This window comes from Rousettus aegyptiacus, unplaced genomic scaffold, assembly GCF_014176215.1.
Source record: "Rousettus aegyptiacus isolate mRouAeg1 unplaced genomic scaffold, mRouAeg1.p scaffold_m13_p_6, whole genome shotgun sequence".
In the NCBI taxonomy this organism is placed as follows: domain Eukaryota; kingdom Metazoa; phylum Chordata; class Mammalia; order Chiroptera; family Pteropodidae; genus Rousettus; species Rousettus aegyptiacus.
In genome coordinates, this window is record NW_023416309.1 from 106,646,840 (window position 1) to 106,663,934 (window position 17,095).

At 50.3% G+C, this 17,095-nt stretch overlaps 1 protein-coding gene across 1 annotated transcript in view; it reads right to left on the bottom strand.

Moving 5' to 3' along the window:
- FAM20A (FAM20A golgi associated secretory pathway pseudokinase) overlaps positions 1-13,549 on the bottom strand; it is a 44,144-nt gene extending 30,595 nt beyond the window's left edge. The window contains exon 1 of the mRNA XM_036222320.1: positions 12,822-13,549. Coding sequence (XP_036078213.1) covers positions 12,822-13,225 — 404 coding nt within the window. The 5' untranslated portion in view covers positions 13,226-13,549. The remainder of the gene's footprint in view (positions 1-12,821) is intronic.
- Positions 13,550-17,095: the final 3,546 nt, after the last annotated feature.

The window sequence follows — 17,095 nt, forward strand, 5'->3', positions numbered from 1 at the left end:
TCCTTTCTCTCTCTGCAAACACCAGATGAGGCTAAGACAGCCAGGGCAGCGGCTGGGCTGGAAGCACTGGTACTTCTCCCTGGCGACGGGAGCCCACAAAAGCTGTTTCTTCATTATCCTCAACCTGAGCATCAAACATCGATAGGTGAGGCTGGATGTTGATGGCATCGAATAACCTATCGGTTATAAGAACAACCAGCTAGTGCTCTTTCATCTACGGGTGACTCGGTGCTGCCTGAATTAGGCAGCCTGCTCGGCATGTCACACGCACACCCTTGCTCTGCCCTCCCGACACCCCTTGGGGTCGGTATTACAGCCCACTTTACACACCGGGAGACTGAGGCTGAAAGGAATGAGCCTCGGGCATCCCAGGGCCTGTGGGGATGGACCCAGGACTGTCGGGGACGAAGCCTCTCACGCGTTCCCTTGCTCGTTCCTCTACCGAACACTTCTTCAGCACCTGCTCTGCGCCAGGCGTTACACGGCCAAAGCAGCAAACACAGCTCCACCCCTGCACCTGTTTCCCGCGGCTGCTGTAACAAACAGCCACACCCGTGGTGGCTTGACAGAAATCCGTCTCACAGTTCTGCAGTCCCAGAGCTTGAAATCGAGGTGTCAGGAAGGCTGTGCTCCTTGGGGGGGGGGGGGGACTCCAGGACGGAATCCATTCTTCGTTTCTTCCAGTTTCTGGTGGCCGTGGCTGTTCCTTGGTTTGCGACCGCATTGCTCTGGCCACTGCCTTCCTGGCCATGTTGTCCTTTCCTCGTATCGTCTGTGTCTAAACTCGCCCTGCTTTTCTCGAATAAGGACCTCTGTCAGAGGACTTAGGGCCATAAATCCAGGATGATTTCCTTCTCTCAAGATTCTTAATTATATCTACAAAGACCTTTTTTTTTTTTTTCTTCTCCCTTTAAATAAGACAATGATGGCAGATTCTGGGGATTAACATGTGGACAGAGCCATTCAATTCAATACAATCCTTAAACAGCGTACAGTCTAGTGAGGTTATATGCCGAGCAGATAAACGAGGAGGGGTTGAGCTGTGTGACGACCCCGATGAAGACAAAGCAGGTGTCGGTACAAGAGGGTCTGACACCTCTTTAGGTTGCTGGGACAGAAAAGACCTCTCTGAGACCCAAAGGACAAGAAGGGACCAGCTGGCCACCTCCAACGGGGTCTGACAGTCCCTGCCCACTCACTTGTTAATTTAGACTTAGAGAAAATTGAATTTGTGGATGAGTTGGGCACAGCATCCCCCGCCAGGAGAGTGAAGCAGCAGCATTTTTTTTTTTTTTGTATGCAGATAAGATGGTTTTAACATCACAAATTACAAGTGGCCTGAACAGACCACTCCCTCTGTCACTGCCAGAAAGAAGGGCTGCTGAGCAATTGCTCTGCATCCAGGCCCATGGTTTTTGGCTGACATCCCCTACTTCTGAATGGATTTACAGCCAATAGCAGAGCAGAGTGCCACCTCATTCAGTTACCTGGGATGGACATTCTGCAATGACTTCAACCCAGAGGGGCCACTGGTAAGTTACACTGCTCAAATTAGGCACCTGATGCTTGCTTTACTCATAGGTTTTAATACCTACGGTGGCAATTCTTTTATACTCTATTTTAATATTTTTTCCAGCCAAACATTTTGCGGCCACACGCCACGGCATATGGCTGTGACTTATTGATTGGCCTTGGGCTCGCCCGTCACAGCAGATCCAAGAGGACTGTCTGAGGAGAACCAGCCTGCCCACAGACCTTTGGCTTCCTTGCGGACAGAGGGCAATCAATGGTTTTGAGTTCACTCACCTCTCCCGCCTGACTCCCCGACCTTCACAAAGAGCCTTTTGTTCCTCCCTCCAAGCTCAGCTAATTGCCAAGTCCATGTCTCCCAGCTGAATGACAGCTCTGACAAGGTGCTGCCTGGAGTTTTATTCTCAATGCACTGCCACTCAGCGTGAATCAGGAGCTCTGCTCGGAAGGCCAGGCTGGTGGAGGACTGCCCACAGGGTGTGCCCACCGCCCATTCCTCTGGAACCTCGATGCTTTGAGTCCTCTCCTTAGGGAAGACAGGCCGGCAGGCAGGACTGGGCAGTGCGGGGCCTGTGTGCACTGATTTTATGGGCTTGCTCTAAGACGCAGTACTGGCTTATGCTGAGGAATGCACTAAGAGCCATCAGTGGGGAACTCTTCCAAGTGCAGCATGCTGGTCCTCACACAGCAGGGTCCTCAGAGGTGTGGGAGGAGAGTGGGGGAGGAGCGTGTGGAAGTGCCGGGGTTACTGGGCGCTGGATGGTTTTTACCCTACAGGTGTTGACGGGTGGCTCCCCCGAGCAGGGCTGACTCTCAGCGGAGCGGGTTTTCACACAAGTGTTCTGAGTTCTTCACTCTAGGTTCCATCCACCTCCTGTGGCCTTATTCTCCCTTTGACCTACTTACTACTGCTGTGCAGCTCCTAAAGGGTTCTCTGCCAAGGGGTCCAGGTGACTGACGCCAAAAAGCCTGCGGCATGAAACCCATCCTTGATGGCATATTTGATTTTCTGATGGCAAGTTTGACTACTATCTCGTTTTTCTCACTGTTATGATGACGTAAGGATTACGACTACACGAAACGCAGAGCACCAACTTTTCCCTGTGCTGCGTTGACACCATTGATTTGTACTGAGGGAGTTTCATTTGTTTCGATAGCGCTGTCTGAGAGGTCTGGCCTCTGAGGGTCTCTGTCCCAGGTGGCACTTGTGGATCCTGCTGAGCGTTTTCACCAGGGGTCTTGGATAGAGTCCAGCCTGGGACGAGGCCAGGGGATGCTGCTTTCTATAAAATGTGGTCTGACTGGATGTCTTTCCACGGGGATATATAGGCCAACCTCTTATTGGCTGTAAAGACCAATCCTTTTCGGTAATAAACTAATTAATGACTGTTTCCAAGAGCTTCAGGGAGTAGAAAGAACTCTGCATATTTGCGGTGTTAATAACATTAACTGTCATCACAGATGCCCTATAGATAAGTGGATGGATAAGGGTCCTTGGAAAATCACTTATAAAATATAGGCTCTTCATACCCCGGATAAGGAAAAGCAAATCTTCATTCTTGTTCCAAATATCATGTTGGTTAACATGAAAGGCAGCATTTAAAAATTTACGGAAGAAACTTTAAACCCCTCGAGAGATGGTGTTGTGTTCTCGACCCATTCCACGAGGGCATCTGTGGCCTTGGGGAGGATTCGGACTATTATAGGAGGAATTTAGAGAGAGATAAAGAGCCATTTTTCACCTTTTGACCTATAAAAATGGTCATTAGAAGAAGGGGGCGCTTAAATTCCATCCATAAACAGATAGATTAAAAAGAATGAGTGAGGAGCTAAACACGTGGCCCCAGGAGGGGATTGAGGCCATCCTGTCTGGGAGGTAGGGAAGCTGAGGGGCCTTGATGAGGGAGCCCAGGGGGACTCTTGAAGCTGGAAGGAGCATCTGGGAGGAGGGAGACAATTTCAGAGTTGGCTTTCAGGGAGTGAGATCGAGCCAGGCCTAACCCAACAGATTATTCACTGCTCTTCCAGCTGAGTTAGCCTCTATATTAGTCTGCTCAGGCTGCTGTAACAAAATACCACAGCCAGATGGCTTAAACAACAGAAACATACTTCTCCCAGTCCTGGAGGCCACAAGTACAAGATCAAGGTGTCGGCAGGTTTGGAGCCTCTCTCCTGGGCTCACAGATGGCTGCTTTCTCACTCTGCCCAGCCACGGCACACACATCCCTGACGTCTCTCTCTCTTCTTATAAAGACACCGCCATATTGGATATGGGCCCCACCCTTATGACCTCATTTAACCTTAATTACCTCTCTTAATTACCTCAAGGCCCTATCTCCAAATATAGTCACATTCTAAGGTGTACTGTGGGTTAGAACTTCAATGTATGAATTTTGTGGGGACACAATTCGGTCCATAACAGCTTCACTAGATCTGTGACGGGTCATATTGGATTTCTTTCTCATTGACATATAGGAGGAGCCACGGCCACTGAGAGCCACCTGCCCGCCGCCAGACAGATCATCAACATGAGGGACTTTCCTTGAGGCTGGGCTCGGGAGAACAGTACCAAGTGGCCAGGACACCTGAATCTCCCTAGGTTTTAAAGGGATTTGTTAAGCGGCGAAAGTAAACAGTACACAGGGCCCCAAAGAGGTTTTCTTGTGCTCAAGCGGCCAAAAGCATTGATAAAGCCCCGGGATGGACAGCAGGGGCCAAAGGGTGAAGGAGGCTTGGGTTTTAAGCACATCAGTCACAGAGAAAGGGAGAAAAGAAGTTTACTCTTTCCTTATATTCCAGATTAGTGGGGTTTTTTCCCTAGAACTTTCTTTTTAAAGAAATTTTACACAGAATCCCCCATATATAAAATAGATAAAATTTGGAATTGATTGCTATAAATCTGATTTATATGGTCAAATACGTAAACTTATTTTAAAAAGCTAATCGATAAGAACAAGAAGGATAATGAATTCCAGCCTTCCGAGTTAGGGTAATGGAAGACAGGATTAGTTTCTGCATATTATTCAGAAAAATATGGTAGCAGAGTATAAACATCCTGAGAGACATACGTAAGTCGTTGGAAGGGAAAACGGTTTTTAACCGCTCACCTTGCAATCTCAGGATGCTCCCCAATTAAACAAAGACAGGAAGAGAAGCCACCTGTCCACACAAATTACTGGGGGCAGGCTCGGAGTGCTGCATTGTGCATCACACAACTGTGTGCTTTTTCTCATATTACATCAAAATGACCTTAAGGGGAATTTTTTTTTTTCAAGATGAAAATTTAATCAATCACTTGCAGAACTCACAAAGAGCCTTCCAGAACCTTAGCAATCCATGAAGCATATTTGCAAAATGTCCCATACTTTCACTGTGACAGACTTTGAAGAAGAAACCCCGGTTGAAGATGAGTAAAGCTTGGAAAAGGGAGGTTCAGAAGGCTTCAGGGACCACAGACTTGCCCTCTTAATTTTAAAAGGAGAAACACAGTTTTGAAGAAGGTAGTGCTTTCCTCAGGATGAAAATACAGGTATCTTGGCTCCAAGGGAAATCTTATTTTCCGGAGAAAGAGACGTGAGAAGAGAAATAAGCTGGGTCCAAATCAATTTCTTCTTTAGGCTCCCATTAAGAGAACAGGTTGATTTAAGAGAAAGCCCAAATAAACCAAGATTCCTATTTTCTTAGGAGGATTTTAACGGTTGGTGTAACAAAATCTGCGCATGGTAGGAATGTGTTATGAATGAATTTGTTTTTTAAAAGGCTTATGTAAACGCCAATGACTCCGCCTCCCTGGTGTCAGTGATTGGTTGAGGAGTGGCCACCCACCTCAAAGCTGGGCCAATCACAGCCCTCTATGCCTGGCTGTGTTCCCAGACCTGGCCAATCAGTGTTTCTGCCCAGGACCTTTCTTTTTTGGAAATTGGAGAAGGCCTTTTTAACTGCAGTGGTCCCAGGGCTGTTGGGATTTAAAACCGCAGGAGGGGGTTAAGACAGGCAGATGAACTGAGGAGAGGAAGAGCAGAGACAGCTGCCCTTACTGAGTTTCATTTTCTTGAGTCTCTACATTTCCTTTTCCTGCTTGCGTTAGTTTGGATTTCTGTCGCTCGAAAACAAAGGATCCTGATGAATGTGGGCAATACTTTGCAAAAATAATGAACTATTTCCTAGGAAAATAAACATGCACAGAATTCAAACTTTAAGGAGTGATAGCCCTCATCACTTGAACTCAGTGGGGTTCAATGAGCCCAGTTAAAAAAACCCTGCAATGAAATGATAGATAATAAGAGGCTTGATTTGATTATGGAATCGCAGTTGGTCAGTCTGGTTTTCTCTAGTACTTCTGAATTTTCAGAGGAGCACAGAATGTACAAATAAGCAGCTACTGGTTGGGCATAATTCTTAATTCAGAGCAAAAAACAGGCACTGAGCTGTGAATGCAGACAGATACACCTTTTCTATAGCCACAGAAGACAATGAGTCAGAAATATAAAAATCCCAGGTGAATCGATGAAACTGAGACCCTGCGGGTCACCTGAACCGGCCAGGAGAGACCACGTGTCCCTCCACGTAGAATCCGTTTTCATTAGCATCACCAACAATATTCACTCACGACCTACACAGCTGGACCCAGGTTTGAGAGCTGAAGGCATGTTTGCTGTGGAAGCTGCATTTGATTTCCCAGGCTGAACAGCTCCGACGTTCTTCTCAGCAGCCCTCTTTTCTAACTTATCAACTTCTACCAAGTTTCCTAAAATCCCATCTCTTCCCAGGCCACCTTGTTCTTTTTAATAGTCCAGCTTCTTGGTCTATGTGCTCCTGTGCCAACGCTCCTTTAGTTTCTCTTTGACTCTCCATATTTTGCTGAATTTTATTGCAGGTTCTTGGCTTCTTAGGGCCCATAGTCCTCCACTATTTTCTATTTCCTGTGGCTTTCCAAATTTATCTGGTTTGTTACTAGCGAATCCAATAAAATAGGCCCTTAACTTTGCCTCTCGCTCAGGCCAAATTATGTTGGCTGTCTCCAGTGCTCGGCCTCCAAGGTCGGGCTCCAGGCATTGAAAGTCTCCAAGGCGCTCTAACTCAGTTCTGTCCTGATTTCACATTTCAACCCTGGGACAACCTGCCAAGTGACAGACCACATAAAGAACCAAGCTCTCCTCCCTCCTCCACCCCGCCCCCCACATTATGGTTTCCATTAGGCTTATATGTGTGCGCCTGCCTATAATGACAGGTACATAGATGCTCTCATGCCCAGTACCGTCTGCTCCACTAATGCTGCAGCTCTTTAGGATGGGAACCCCGCTTGGCTTTCGGCCGTCTGCCAGCCTACTTCAGCAGAATCCACAGACTCTCAGCGGCCTCCAGCTTAATGAATAATCACAAGAAAGACACAGGTCGACACCTGCCTGCGGGTCGAGCAGGGATTCCTTTGGCTAAGTCAGGATCTCTGTGTTTCCCATTTTTCTTCAATGCAAGATGTCTTGGCTGCTCTATCTGAGAAAGCACAGGAAACTGAAGAAATTCCCTCTTTTTGGCAAATGACACTTTCTCGACTTCCTTTGAGGGAATTTTTTTTTTTTTTGAGATCGATTTTATTTGGGCTACTATAATAAGGAGAACACCCCCACTCCAAATTTCAGAATGTCTCCAGAGGGCGGGTTAGCCTGAGACTTTTATAGGGAGGAGCAGATAAGTTACAGGTGTGGTGATTTTATAGTTGGGATCATTTTTTTGTCCAAGGCTTTTTTTCATAGGAGATAATGGGCCATTGACCAACAGCCCCCAAGTCCTGATGTCGTCTGTTCCCAATTACTTGTTTCACAGATATTTACTCTGGCTCTCCCCTATGGGAAACCACGGAACAGATGTGTTAGTGTGACCATGTGCACGCTGGGGGATTTTGATGCCAGGAGCAAGTGGCTAGTCCTTCTTACATGAGGCCTCAGACAGCTGCCAGGAAGCTGGGCAGTGCAGTCATAAAAGGTAACATGGTATTATATGGAGAGGGTACGTCTCACCAGCGAGGGACCAGCGTGGGTGGAGGTAGTTGGAAAAGCCTTTCCAGAAGAGGAAAAGCGAGGACCCATGGACATCAAAGGAGGCGGCACGGGGTAGCTGCTGCTTGGAGCATGGATTCTGGAGCCAGACCCTCTGGGTACAAAGCTTGCCTGTGGTTTGCTTGCTGCCCGACTTCAGAAGGCAAGTTATATAACCTCCCTGTCTCCAGTTTCCTCTATAAAGTGAAGTAAACAGCAGTCTGTATTTGTTTTTGATTGCCGTGTAACAAATTACCACAAACCTAGTGGCTTAAAACAACACCCATTTATTAGCTCGCGGAGCCATAGGTCAGAAGTCCAGCCCAGCGTGCCCACTGTGCAGGGCTGAAGGCCGAAGTGAAGCTGTTGGCTAGGTCAAGTTCTTGTCCGGAGGCCCTGGGGAAAAAAACTGGCTCCCAGGCTCATTCTCGTTGTTGACAGGATTCATTTCCTTGTGGCTGTAGGACCGAGAGCCTTGTTTCCTTGCTGGTTGCCAGGTGGGGGCCAATCTTAGCTCCTAAAAGTCACTCACCTCCCTTGCCACGTGGCCCCCTCCATCTTCAAGTCAGCAAACCCTTATGGTACTTTGAATCTTTAACTTTCTTTTCTTCAATCAGCTGGAGAAAACACTCTGCTTTTAAAGGGCTCGTGTAACTAGGTCAAGCACACCTGGACAATCTCCCTATCCCAAGGTCAACTGCCCTTGATGGCGGCACCTACGTCAGTGTTTGGTTGAATACTCGGGAGAAGGTGTGTACACGCCAGAGCTGGGATCTCAAGGGCCATCCGGGAATCCTGTCTACCACGGGCACCTGCTTCTAGAGAAGTCGTGAAGCCTCGGTTAGCAACTTTAGGTAAAGTACTTGGGACATATACTGCAGGTTTTGGGAGATCTGCATACAAAGAATTAACCAGTTCAGTTCCCGGCATTGATGAGAACTTGGTCGGGCTAAAGGAAAGTGTCAGGTTGAAAAACATCCTCCAATTCTCGGCTGAGAGGTTTCATTTTGATGTTTTTGGAAACAGGAAGTGCCTGTCCTCCTTGGATGTACAACATCAACAAACTCCCTGATTTTTCTGTGGTGCTGGCCATGAGGACAGGGCTTTGGAATGAGGGTAAGGGGGCCTGATAGCTCTCTTGGACGCCATCTGCTCAGAGCTTCTGATTTGCAGAAAAGTGGAGAGATTTCCTCCAGTTACGAGTCTAAGGATGCAGAAACCACCCCAAATAATAGCTTTTCCCAAACCAGCCGAGCAAAGCTTTGCTTGGGAGAAATGAGAAATGAAAGTCAGGATTTGCACACCCTCTGCTAACCACACAGGTCGTGGTGGAAGTCCCTCTCAAACCCCAGAAGGCCATTTCCTTTCTTAGCCTGGCATTACTGGCGGGAGAATCAGACAAGGGGCCTGGTGACTCCGGAGAAAGGCAAATGGCCACCACCCATGAGTAAGAGCCTGGGCTTTCATCCGCTCTGTGGGTTGAACTGCCTGCTCCCTATAAATTTATGTTCCAAACAGTCTGGGGCCAGTATGAGATAAGCAGAAAAGAGATTTAAAAAGTGGGAGTGAGGGGAGGATAGAGGATGAGGATAGGGTATGAGAATAAAGAGATTGTATTTACATTCCACAGATGCCGTGGTAGAAAGAAGGTTTTCTTTCAAAAACTCCTAGACTAGGTATTTCTCATTTCCAGCTGAGTTCTTTTTCCTGTCTCCTGGCTCTTCCTCTCTCTCTCCTCTTACATCTGTCTCGGCTTCTAGATCTTCTCAAAGCTTCCCCCAGAAAAACGTGGGCCAATTAATTCCCCTTGAACAACTGTCATTTTTGAAAAGCTGCCCGGTCTCTTCACTGTGATTTTCAAAGAGAGACTCAGGGCTGGACTCAAGGAGGTAGGAGGAGAGGGAAAGACTGGCCCTTCCGATGGTGGGAAAAACGCACGTGCTCACAGGCTTCTGAGGGATGCTGGATCCACGACTGCAGGAAAATATAACCTTCCTGATACCTGGGGAAGATGTCACGAAAGAAAAGCAGAGAGTAGAAAACTCCCATTTGTGTTGTAGCCGCTGGAGTTTCTCCAGTGGGGAGGTCTGACCTGGTTTGACCTTGCTCGTCAAGACCAGGGGGATGCCTAGGAAGCAACCAAAGATATGTGGGTAAACAGCCAGGCCAAGCTGGCCAGTTTCGACATGTCGAAGGACAGACGTTGTCTGGCTTGGGCGGCTTGTGGGCAGGAAGAAATAATCCGACTTGGTCTCTAAGATGCAAGGATGGTGACGACATGAACAGTATTTACCTGTGCTCCCTGGAAGCCCCGCCTCCCAGCATGACTTCGAAAGGAAAAGGCTTCGTCTGGCCTGTCGGTTTCTGGCCTGAAACAGTGAAGAAAGACTACATTTCCCTCGCTCCCTGTGTTCTGTCCTCTTCACTATTCGAGACAAGCGCCGGACGTTCCCTCCTGCCTGCTGAAGCCTGGTGCCGGCTCGCTCGCTGGCGTCCGTGGCTGACCACCTGACAGAAACACTGTCCCTGATTCCATTTTTAACCTGGATTTTGCCACATATAGTTACATTTTGAGGAGGAAACGGGGAGAACAGAGGAAGGGAGGGAAGAGCAGCAGTTGAGGAGGTTTGCGGAAAGCCTGAGTGTCAGACAGCACGTGACAGAACACCCTAAACACGACACATCTTGTGCCTTTTAACTAAACGTTGGCATCTAATGCACAGCTATTGATTGAGACCCTGAGACATTCAGAACAGCGTATCAGCTCCATCTTCCACGGTGTGAACTCAAAACGGCACGTCAGGGCCTTACCTATCCCTTGTTGGTACTGAGCTCAAGTTATAGAAAGATAATTTCCAGCCTCATGCCATTACTTGTTAGTGGGATGGTAAAAATAAATCACTCACTCAGACTAATGGTCTCTTCTGGGCAAGTGGTGAATAATGCTGATTTGGCTTATTTTATTACCTGCACCTCTCCTGGTCTGGCAGATGGTTTGCTGATAATGATTGTTTTGGATAGCAGTTAATGTCAGGCAATTATTGGCATGATCTCAACCACATATGTCTATAAATCCTTGGTTTTTAAATGTTGCCTGGGTTGTGGCTACAAACAAGGAGGGTTTGTTTGTGCAAGAGATAAACAATTAGCGAGGCCATTCGCTGCGTCTTCCTTTGCTGTCCATTCTAATTATTTGTCTGCGCCGAGATCTGGAGCCTTCACTGGCCGGGCACGTGGCAGCCGGCGTGCGGGCGTCATCGATGCTTCTGCACGTCCTCCTGTTTGTCAGGGGACTCTCTCCCTTAAGGTAATCAGTGACTCTCTCTCACAATAGAGGGCTGAGCATGATCCAGATTCGCACTGGTTAGAGTCCTCCATATTCCCTTTGTTACCCCGATATTCATAACAACGTGAATGCATGCCAATATCGCACTGACGTTTACAATATAGTTTGGGCGCAGGAAGGGCGTTCTTTGTCTCTGAGGTCCCGTTTCAGCTGGACCCTCCTGCAGCTGGCCTTAGCGACCCACGAATCTCACTTGTGATCTCAAGTATTAGAAGGAAGTGATGACTAAATATCACAACTATCACAGTCAACCAAGCACAGAAAACTGCTCCCTTCCCTCAATATAGTAAGGTCACCAATCCCCACTGATTTTCCGTTAAAATGACCAAGATCTTTTCTGGCCAGTAAACGTGTCTTTGTGACACACAGTGGTGTAGAAACCAAGCTTAAAATCGATGTTAGCACAGACTGGTGAGAAAGATTTTTGCTCTTCTGCCCAAATATTCTCCTGGAGGATCCTTCGGAAAACCAAAGCAACGTAGGGAAGTTTAAGGCCACAGCAACGTGACGAAGTGAATGCCGATGTGCATTTACAAAAGCGAGTGACCAAGCCCACTGTCTCTCATTCTTACACCTGCAATGGACGTGTAGACAATTTTCTAAGAGCAAAATCTCTTAGTTCGCTGATCCAGATTCCCATGTTATTGATGAGATAAAGGTAATATTAAAAATGACAGTGTCAGGGAAGAAACTGCACGCCGCCTTTTTATGGCACACAATTAGCGATGGAATTGAGGACTGCTCTCTTTCTAATGCAAAGTCATCAGCCACCGAGTTGCAATTGAAATTCACCACAGTGATTTCAGCCAATAACTCTCAACTTCTCTTTTTTCTTTCGGCAGGTTTCTCCCTCTCTTTGGTCTCAGCGCTCCAGAGTCATGAGCAAGCAGTTAAATTAGGCTAGCACTGAGTTTCTGCAGGGAAATGATGGTTTCCCCATCCTCCCAGGAGATTATAAAACCACCCCCATGACACCTCATTTTGCAATCTCTTGTATTCAGAAAACTGAACTCTGGTTGAGAGTGATATTTAGACAAGTCTGCATTTCAAAACAGAGTCCTAACTCATCTGATAGCTTTCCACCATTAGCTGTGGATCTCAGTCCTGACGGGTCCATCTTCGCCAACACCCCAGGCCCTTTTATGAAACCATCCTTCTCAATTTTATCCTAAATATGTTTGGTGTTTTTTTTCTCTCTCTCTCTACATTTTGCTTAGGGTTTAAAAAACTCCCAGGGAGATTTGTATCTCCTCTGTGAAAGCATCAAGCCTCAGATTGAAGTCAACCAAATCGGCAGGATAATAATAACGCTGCCTTAAGGTTAACACTCACCAGAGAGGGACAAGGTACGTTTTAAATAGGGCAGAGTGGCGAGCTGGGAACTGACAGTTTACTTTCCGCCCCAGCTGACCTCCCCTGATCTCTGAGCGGCAGAGGAATAAGGCAAGGGAAAAGACCTGGGTTTTCAGGGAGAAGCCTTGCTTTCGGGAATGCTCCGACGTCTGCCTCAAGGGCAGAGAGGTACGTGCTGAATTCGAAGCGGCTCTGGAACTGCTGTTTGAAAACCTCATTCCGGAAAACCGAAGTCCAGCAGCGGCTTTCCACATCAGGACACGCAGAGAGAGGGCGGAAATGGCCCAGGGGACAGAAGTTGGGCTACGGAGCGAACTAGAAGCAGCTTGGGAGGGGGAGGGGCGGGGAGCATTTCTTAGCTGAGCTGTTTCACAGAAACTTTTTCTTGCACTGAGATCTACCCCGGCTGAACTCTGAGGTCCGGGACAGCTGGTGGGGTCTGGGTGGGGCCCACGCTCGGACCCCAGAGTCAGGGCTTGATCGCGGGGCGAAGCCGCCGCAGCGCAGGGCGGGGGCCCCGGGGGCGCGCTCTCCCGCCCGGCGGGCGCGGTCCTCACCTGTTCCAGCGGGCCACCTTCCTCCGGTAATACCGCAGCGCCTCCTGGCTGGCCAGGAGCGAGTCCTCGGGCCCGAGGAGAGGCGGCTCCTCCGGGACGTTGTACAGCGGGTGCGCGAAGAGGGCCTGCAGTTTGGAGCCGGGGCCACTGCGGCCGCCGCGGTGCTGCTCAGTCCCCGGCCGGACTCGGGAAAAGTTGTGCGCGGCCCCGCGCGGGTCCGAGGCGGCTGCGGCGGGGTCCGGGGCCCGCGAGGGGGCGCGGCGGGCGCACGGGCAGCCCCGCGGGCGCTCCCGGGGCCGCAGCTGGCGCCGGACCTGGGGCCAGAGGTGGAAGTAGAGGTCGGCGGAGAGCAGCGCGCCCAGCAGCAGCAGGGTCAGCAGGCGGTCCCGGCGCAGTCCGGGCATGGCCCCGCCGGGCGCGCGGGCGGCTCCGGAGGTCCCGGCGGACGCTAGACGCAGGGCGCCGCCCGCAGCCCCGCGGGCCGGCCGGGGCGGATCCGGCCGCAACGCTCACCGCGCGGGGTAGCTCCGGTTCCGAGGCGCGTCGCTCTTGAACTTGGAAACTGGGCGCAGGGAGCGCGGGGGCTCGCGGCGCTGGCGGCCGTCCCTTCCCCGCGCGGAGCGGGGACCAGGGGACGGTGTCTCCGGGGCCCGCGTTTCTCGCACCTTCTCTCCTCGCGCCCGCCCGCCCGCCCGGGAGCCCGCGGCAGGTGAAGGGCCGGGGACGCGGGGCTCAGGTGTGGCTGTCCCCGCGCGCGGACAGGCGGCAGGAGCGCAGGACGCGGGCGGCTGCGCCGGGCTCTGGGAGGCGCGAGGCGGCCGCGCAGCCTGGGGCGTCTCTCCGGAGGATGCTGTCGCTGGGCCGCTGCCGCGACCGTCCCCGCGGCTCCTTCTGCGGGCGGCCGGGGACACGGGTGGCCCCGGCTCCTCCCGGCGAGCTGGTCTGCGCGCCTGACTCCGAGAGGCAGAGGTAGCGCCGGCCTCCCCCGCCTGGGCGGGCGCCCGCGCCCCCGCCCCCGCTCCGCTGGCACCTGCCTCCGGCGCGGCGAGCCAGCCGACTGCGATCCCCGCGCCGGCTCGGCCCTTCCACCTTGTCACCCAACCACTTCTCGCGCCCATCCCCCCTCGTCTCACGCCTCCCACTTTCCCTGCTCAGAGTTCAGTCCAGACACTTTGGGGGACAGAGGGGTGTGCATGTGCGTGTGTGTGCGCGCGCGTGTGTGTAACCTTTTCATTTCTGCTTTTCAGAGAAAAGACAGCTAGCTAGCTCCCTGAAAGCCTTTCTCCTGTAGATTGACCAGATGTGTGTGCGTGTGCGTGTGCATGTGTGTGTGTGTGTGCATGCGCGCGCACTTTCTTTCTTCGTGTCTTCCCACAGAGAACATGCTAGATCCATAACGACTACGTGTCACGTGCCTGGCACTTAATAGGCGCTCGGGAAACAGTGAATGAAAAAGTTTGACCTTTAAAAAATAAGGCACCGGTTTTACCTAGAATCTTGGCGATTTCCTGTTTGCGTGGAGTTTGATTCCAACTGTGCCGAGCTTTCACAAAGAGGAGGTTTTTCTTGCACTCAAGGAGGGAGAGGCTCCCTGGTGACCCCATACTGAACTTTTGCTTTTAGCTTAGTGTGAAAGTAGTCCGCCCAAATGAATCACTAGAGGACACACGTTAGGCTTTCTCCTGATGTCCTGTGAGGTAATTTATACTTCCCACCTCGTTTTTCCTTTTGCGGAAGAGGGAGGGAGAAGCACAGGGAGCCCCAGCCCTGAACTCCTGGCTCCTCTGTTTAATGACCTGGTATGACAGATAGTACAGGGCAAGTCTGACTGGGAGGCGCCCTTCCTCCTGAACCTTCAGGAAAATGCATCTTTGCTGGAGCTGCCTGTCCAGCCAGCAAAGCTTCCCATGGATGCAACTCCCACTCCTTAACCACCTCCTTCCCTTGCTGGAGTCAAGAACCCTGACGTGTACTTTGACTTGTGGGGGCGGACCACACAGGGTTCTTCCTGCCAGCGGCTCGGCTCCGTGGGAGATTGTCCCCGCCCTCATCACCCCCTGTGTCACCCCCCTGATCTGTGAGCAAAGACAATCGTAGAACCTATGCCATAGGGTTATTAATTGAGTTAAAGTGTGTAACTTGCTTAGAACAGCCCCCAGCACAGGGAGAAATATGTGATTGCTAGAAATAGGATCATTGTTTGGTTCCCGTAGTACACTGGGGTAGGTTACGGTTTGTTCATGAGTGGTACAAAAATAGAGAAGTATGGAAAAGACAGGTACCAGAGAGGGACTATTTTTAGGAGAGCATCGTGGTCCAAGTCAGAAAACCCAGGATGATACTATCGCCAGCTGCTCCACTCGGCTGGGTGTGGTGGTGGCCAGTTTTAGGGTTTCTTGAACCACCTCCTTCTTCTTACCTGGAATGAAATTTTGACTGGTTTCCAATGTCTGAGAAACTTTGCACATGAGAAACTTCGGACACGTCACGGCCAGTGGATGAAGAAGTCAGCCATCGGACAGTGCTACATCTGCAATAACTATGTGGCAAACCGGTTTGCACTTTTCCGGGCTGGCAAAGGACATGGGCACGAAGCCATCACAAGTCTTGTGACTTCAGTTCTCCCCCATTCCTGGGGTCATGCTCACCGAGTAGACTCTTTTGTCCGGCCTCGATTCAGGGATAGTATTCCTAACTTGAGTGGAGATTATCTGAATATGTTTTCCTGCCCTATAAAGGTCAAGGGCGAAACTGTGTGCGGAAGTCAGGCACAAGGTTGGTGTGGGAGAGGCAGCATTGGCCAGTTAGATGCCACTATCATTAAGGTTTGTCTAAATCTCTCCTTTTCCATCCCAGAAATGAGCCTTTCCTTTCTGCTTCTGCTCTGACTGTCTACTTCTTGGTCCACGGCTTCCCCGCTAGCCTCATCTACAACCCCTCACCCTATACCCATGTGATCCCCGACTGCTGTGTCCTAGGCCTCATCATTCTGTTTCAAGCCTCTCTTGCAGACCCGTACCCTCTTTCCATCTCTGTTGCCCCTGAATGTACCCAGGGCCTCATCATTTCTTTCTTACACGCTTGCAAATAGGCTCCCAACTGGTTTCTGTGCTCCCAGGACGGCCCCATTTCGGTGCCCACCCTGTGTTTCAATATCATCAAAGCTTTTGCCGGAGTTCGCTTTGTGGCGTGCAGATACGACCATGATGTTCTCAGGGTTGACATTTGTCCTCATTAAGCTGGACGCCCTTTAAGCCGTGTGCTCTAAGTGCCGTGTGCTCTCATTCACTCCCATAGCTCTTTGCATGTACTTCTATTACGGCATTGCCCGTGTCGTGTCTAGTTTCCTGGATGTGTTGTGGGTTGATTTATGTCCCTCTAACATTTTTTTGTGGGAATCCTAACTGTTAGTGCTGCAGAATGGGATCTTATTCGAAAATAGGGTATTTGCAGTTGTGGTTAGTTAAGATAGGGTCATACTAGAATAGAGAGGGCCCTCAGTCAAATATGACTGGTGTCCTTACGAAAAGGGGGCATGTAGATACAAACACTTGCACGCAGGGAGAACTCCATGTGAAGACGAAGGCAGAAACCAGGGTAATGCTTCTATGAGCCAAGGAACCCCAAGATTGCCAGCAAACCACCAGAAGCTAGGTAAGAGACATGTGACGGATTGTCTCTCATGACTCTCAGAAGAGACAGCCCTACCGACACCTCCATCCTACACTTCTTCTGGCCTTGAGAACTGTGAGACAGTACATTTCTGTTGTTTAAGCCGGTGGTCCCCAACCTTTTTGGCACCAGGAACCAGCGCTCCTGTGAGAATCTAATGCCAGATGACCTGAGGTGGAGCTGAGGCGGCGATGCTAGTACTGGGGAGCGGCTGCAAGTGCAGAAGAAGCTTCCAGATGAAGCTTCGCTTGCCCGCCTGCTAACCTCCTGCTGTGCGGCCTGGTTCTAATAGATCATGGACCAGTACTGGTCTGCGGCCCAGGAGTTGGGGACTCCTGGTTTAAGCCATGTAGTTTGTGGTACTTTGTTACAGCAGCCCTAGCAATCTAATACAGAACACATGTCATCCTTCCTCGCTGGAGCATGACCTCTTAAGCACAGAGGGAAAGTGTTGCTTATCTACGGACACGGAGTTCTGAGGACAGGGACTGTCGCTTGGGAGAATGTGCACGAAATTTTAGCTGAGTCAATGAAGGGAAATCATTGAGGGCAGACATCTAAGGCCGCCTCTGTAGCCACAACCTCTTAACGCAGGGCTTTGT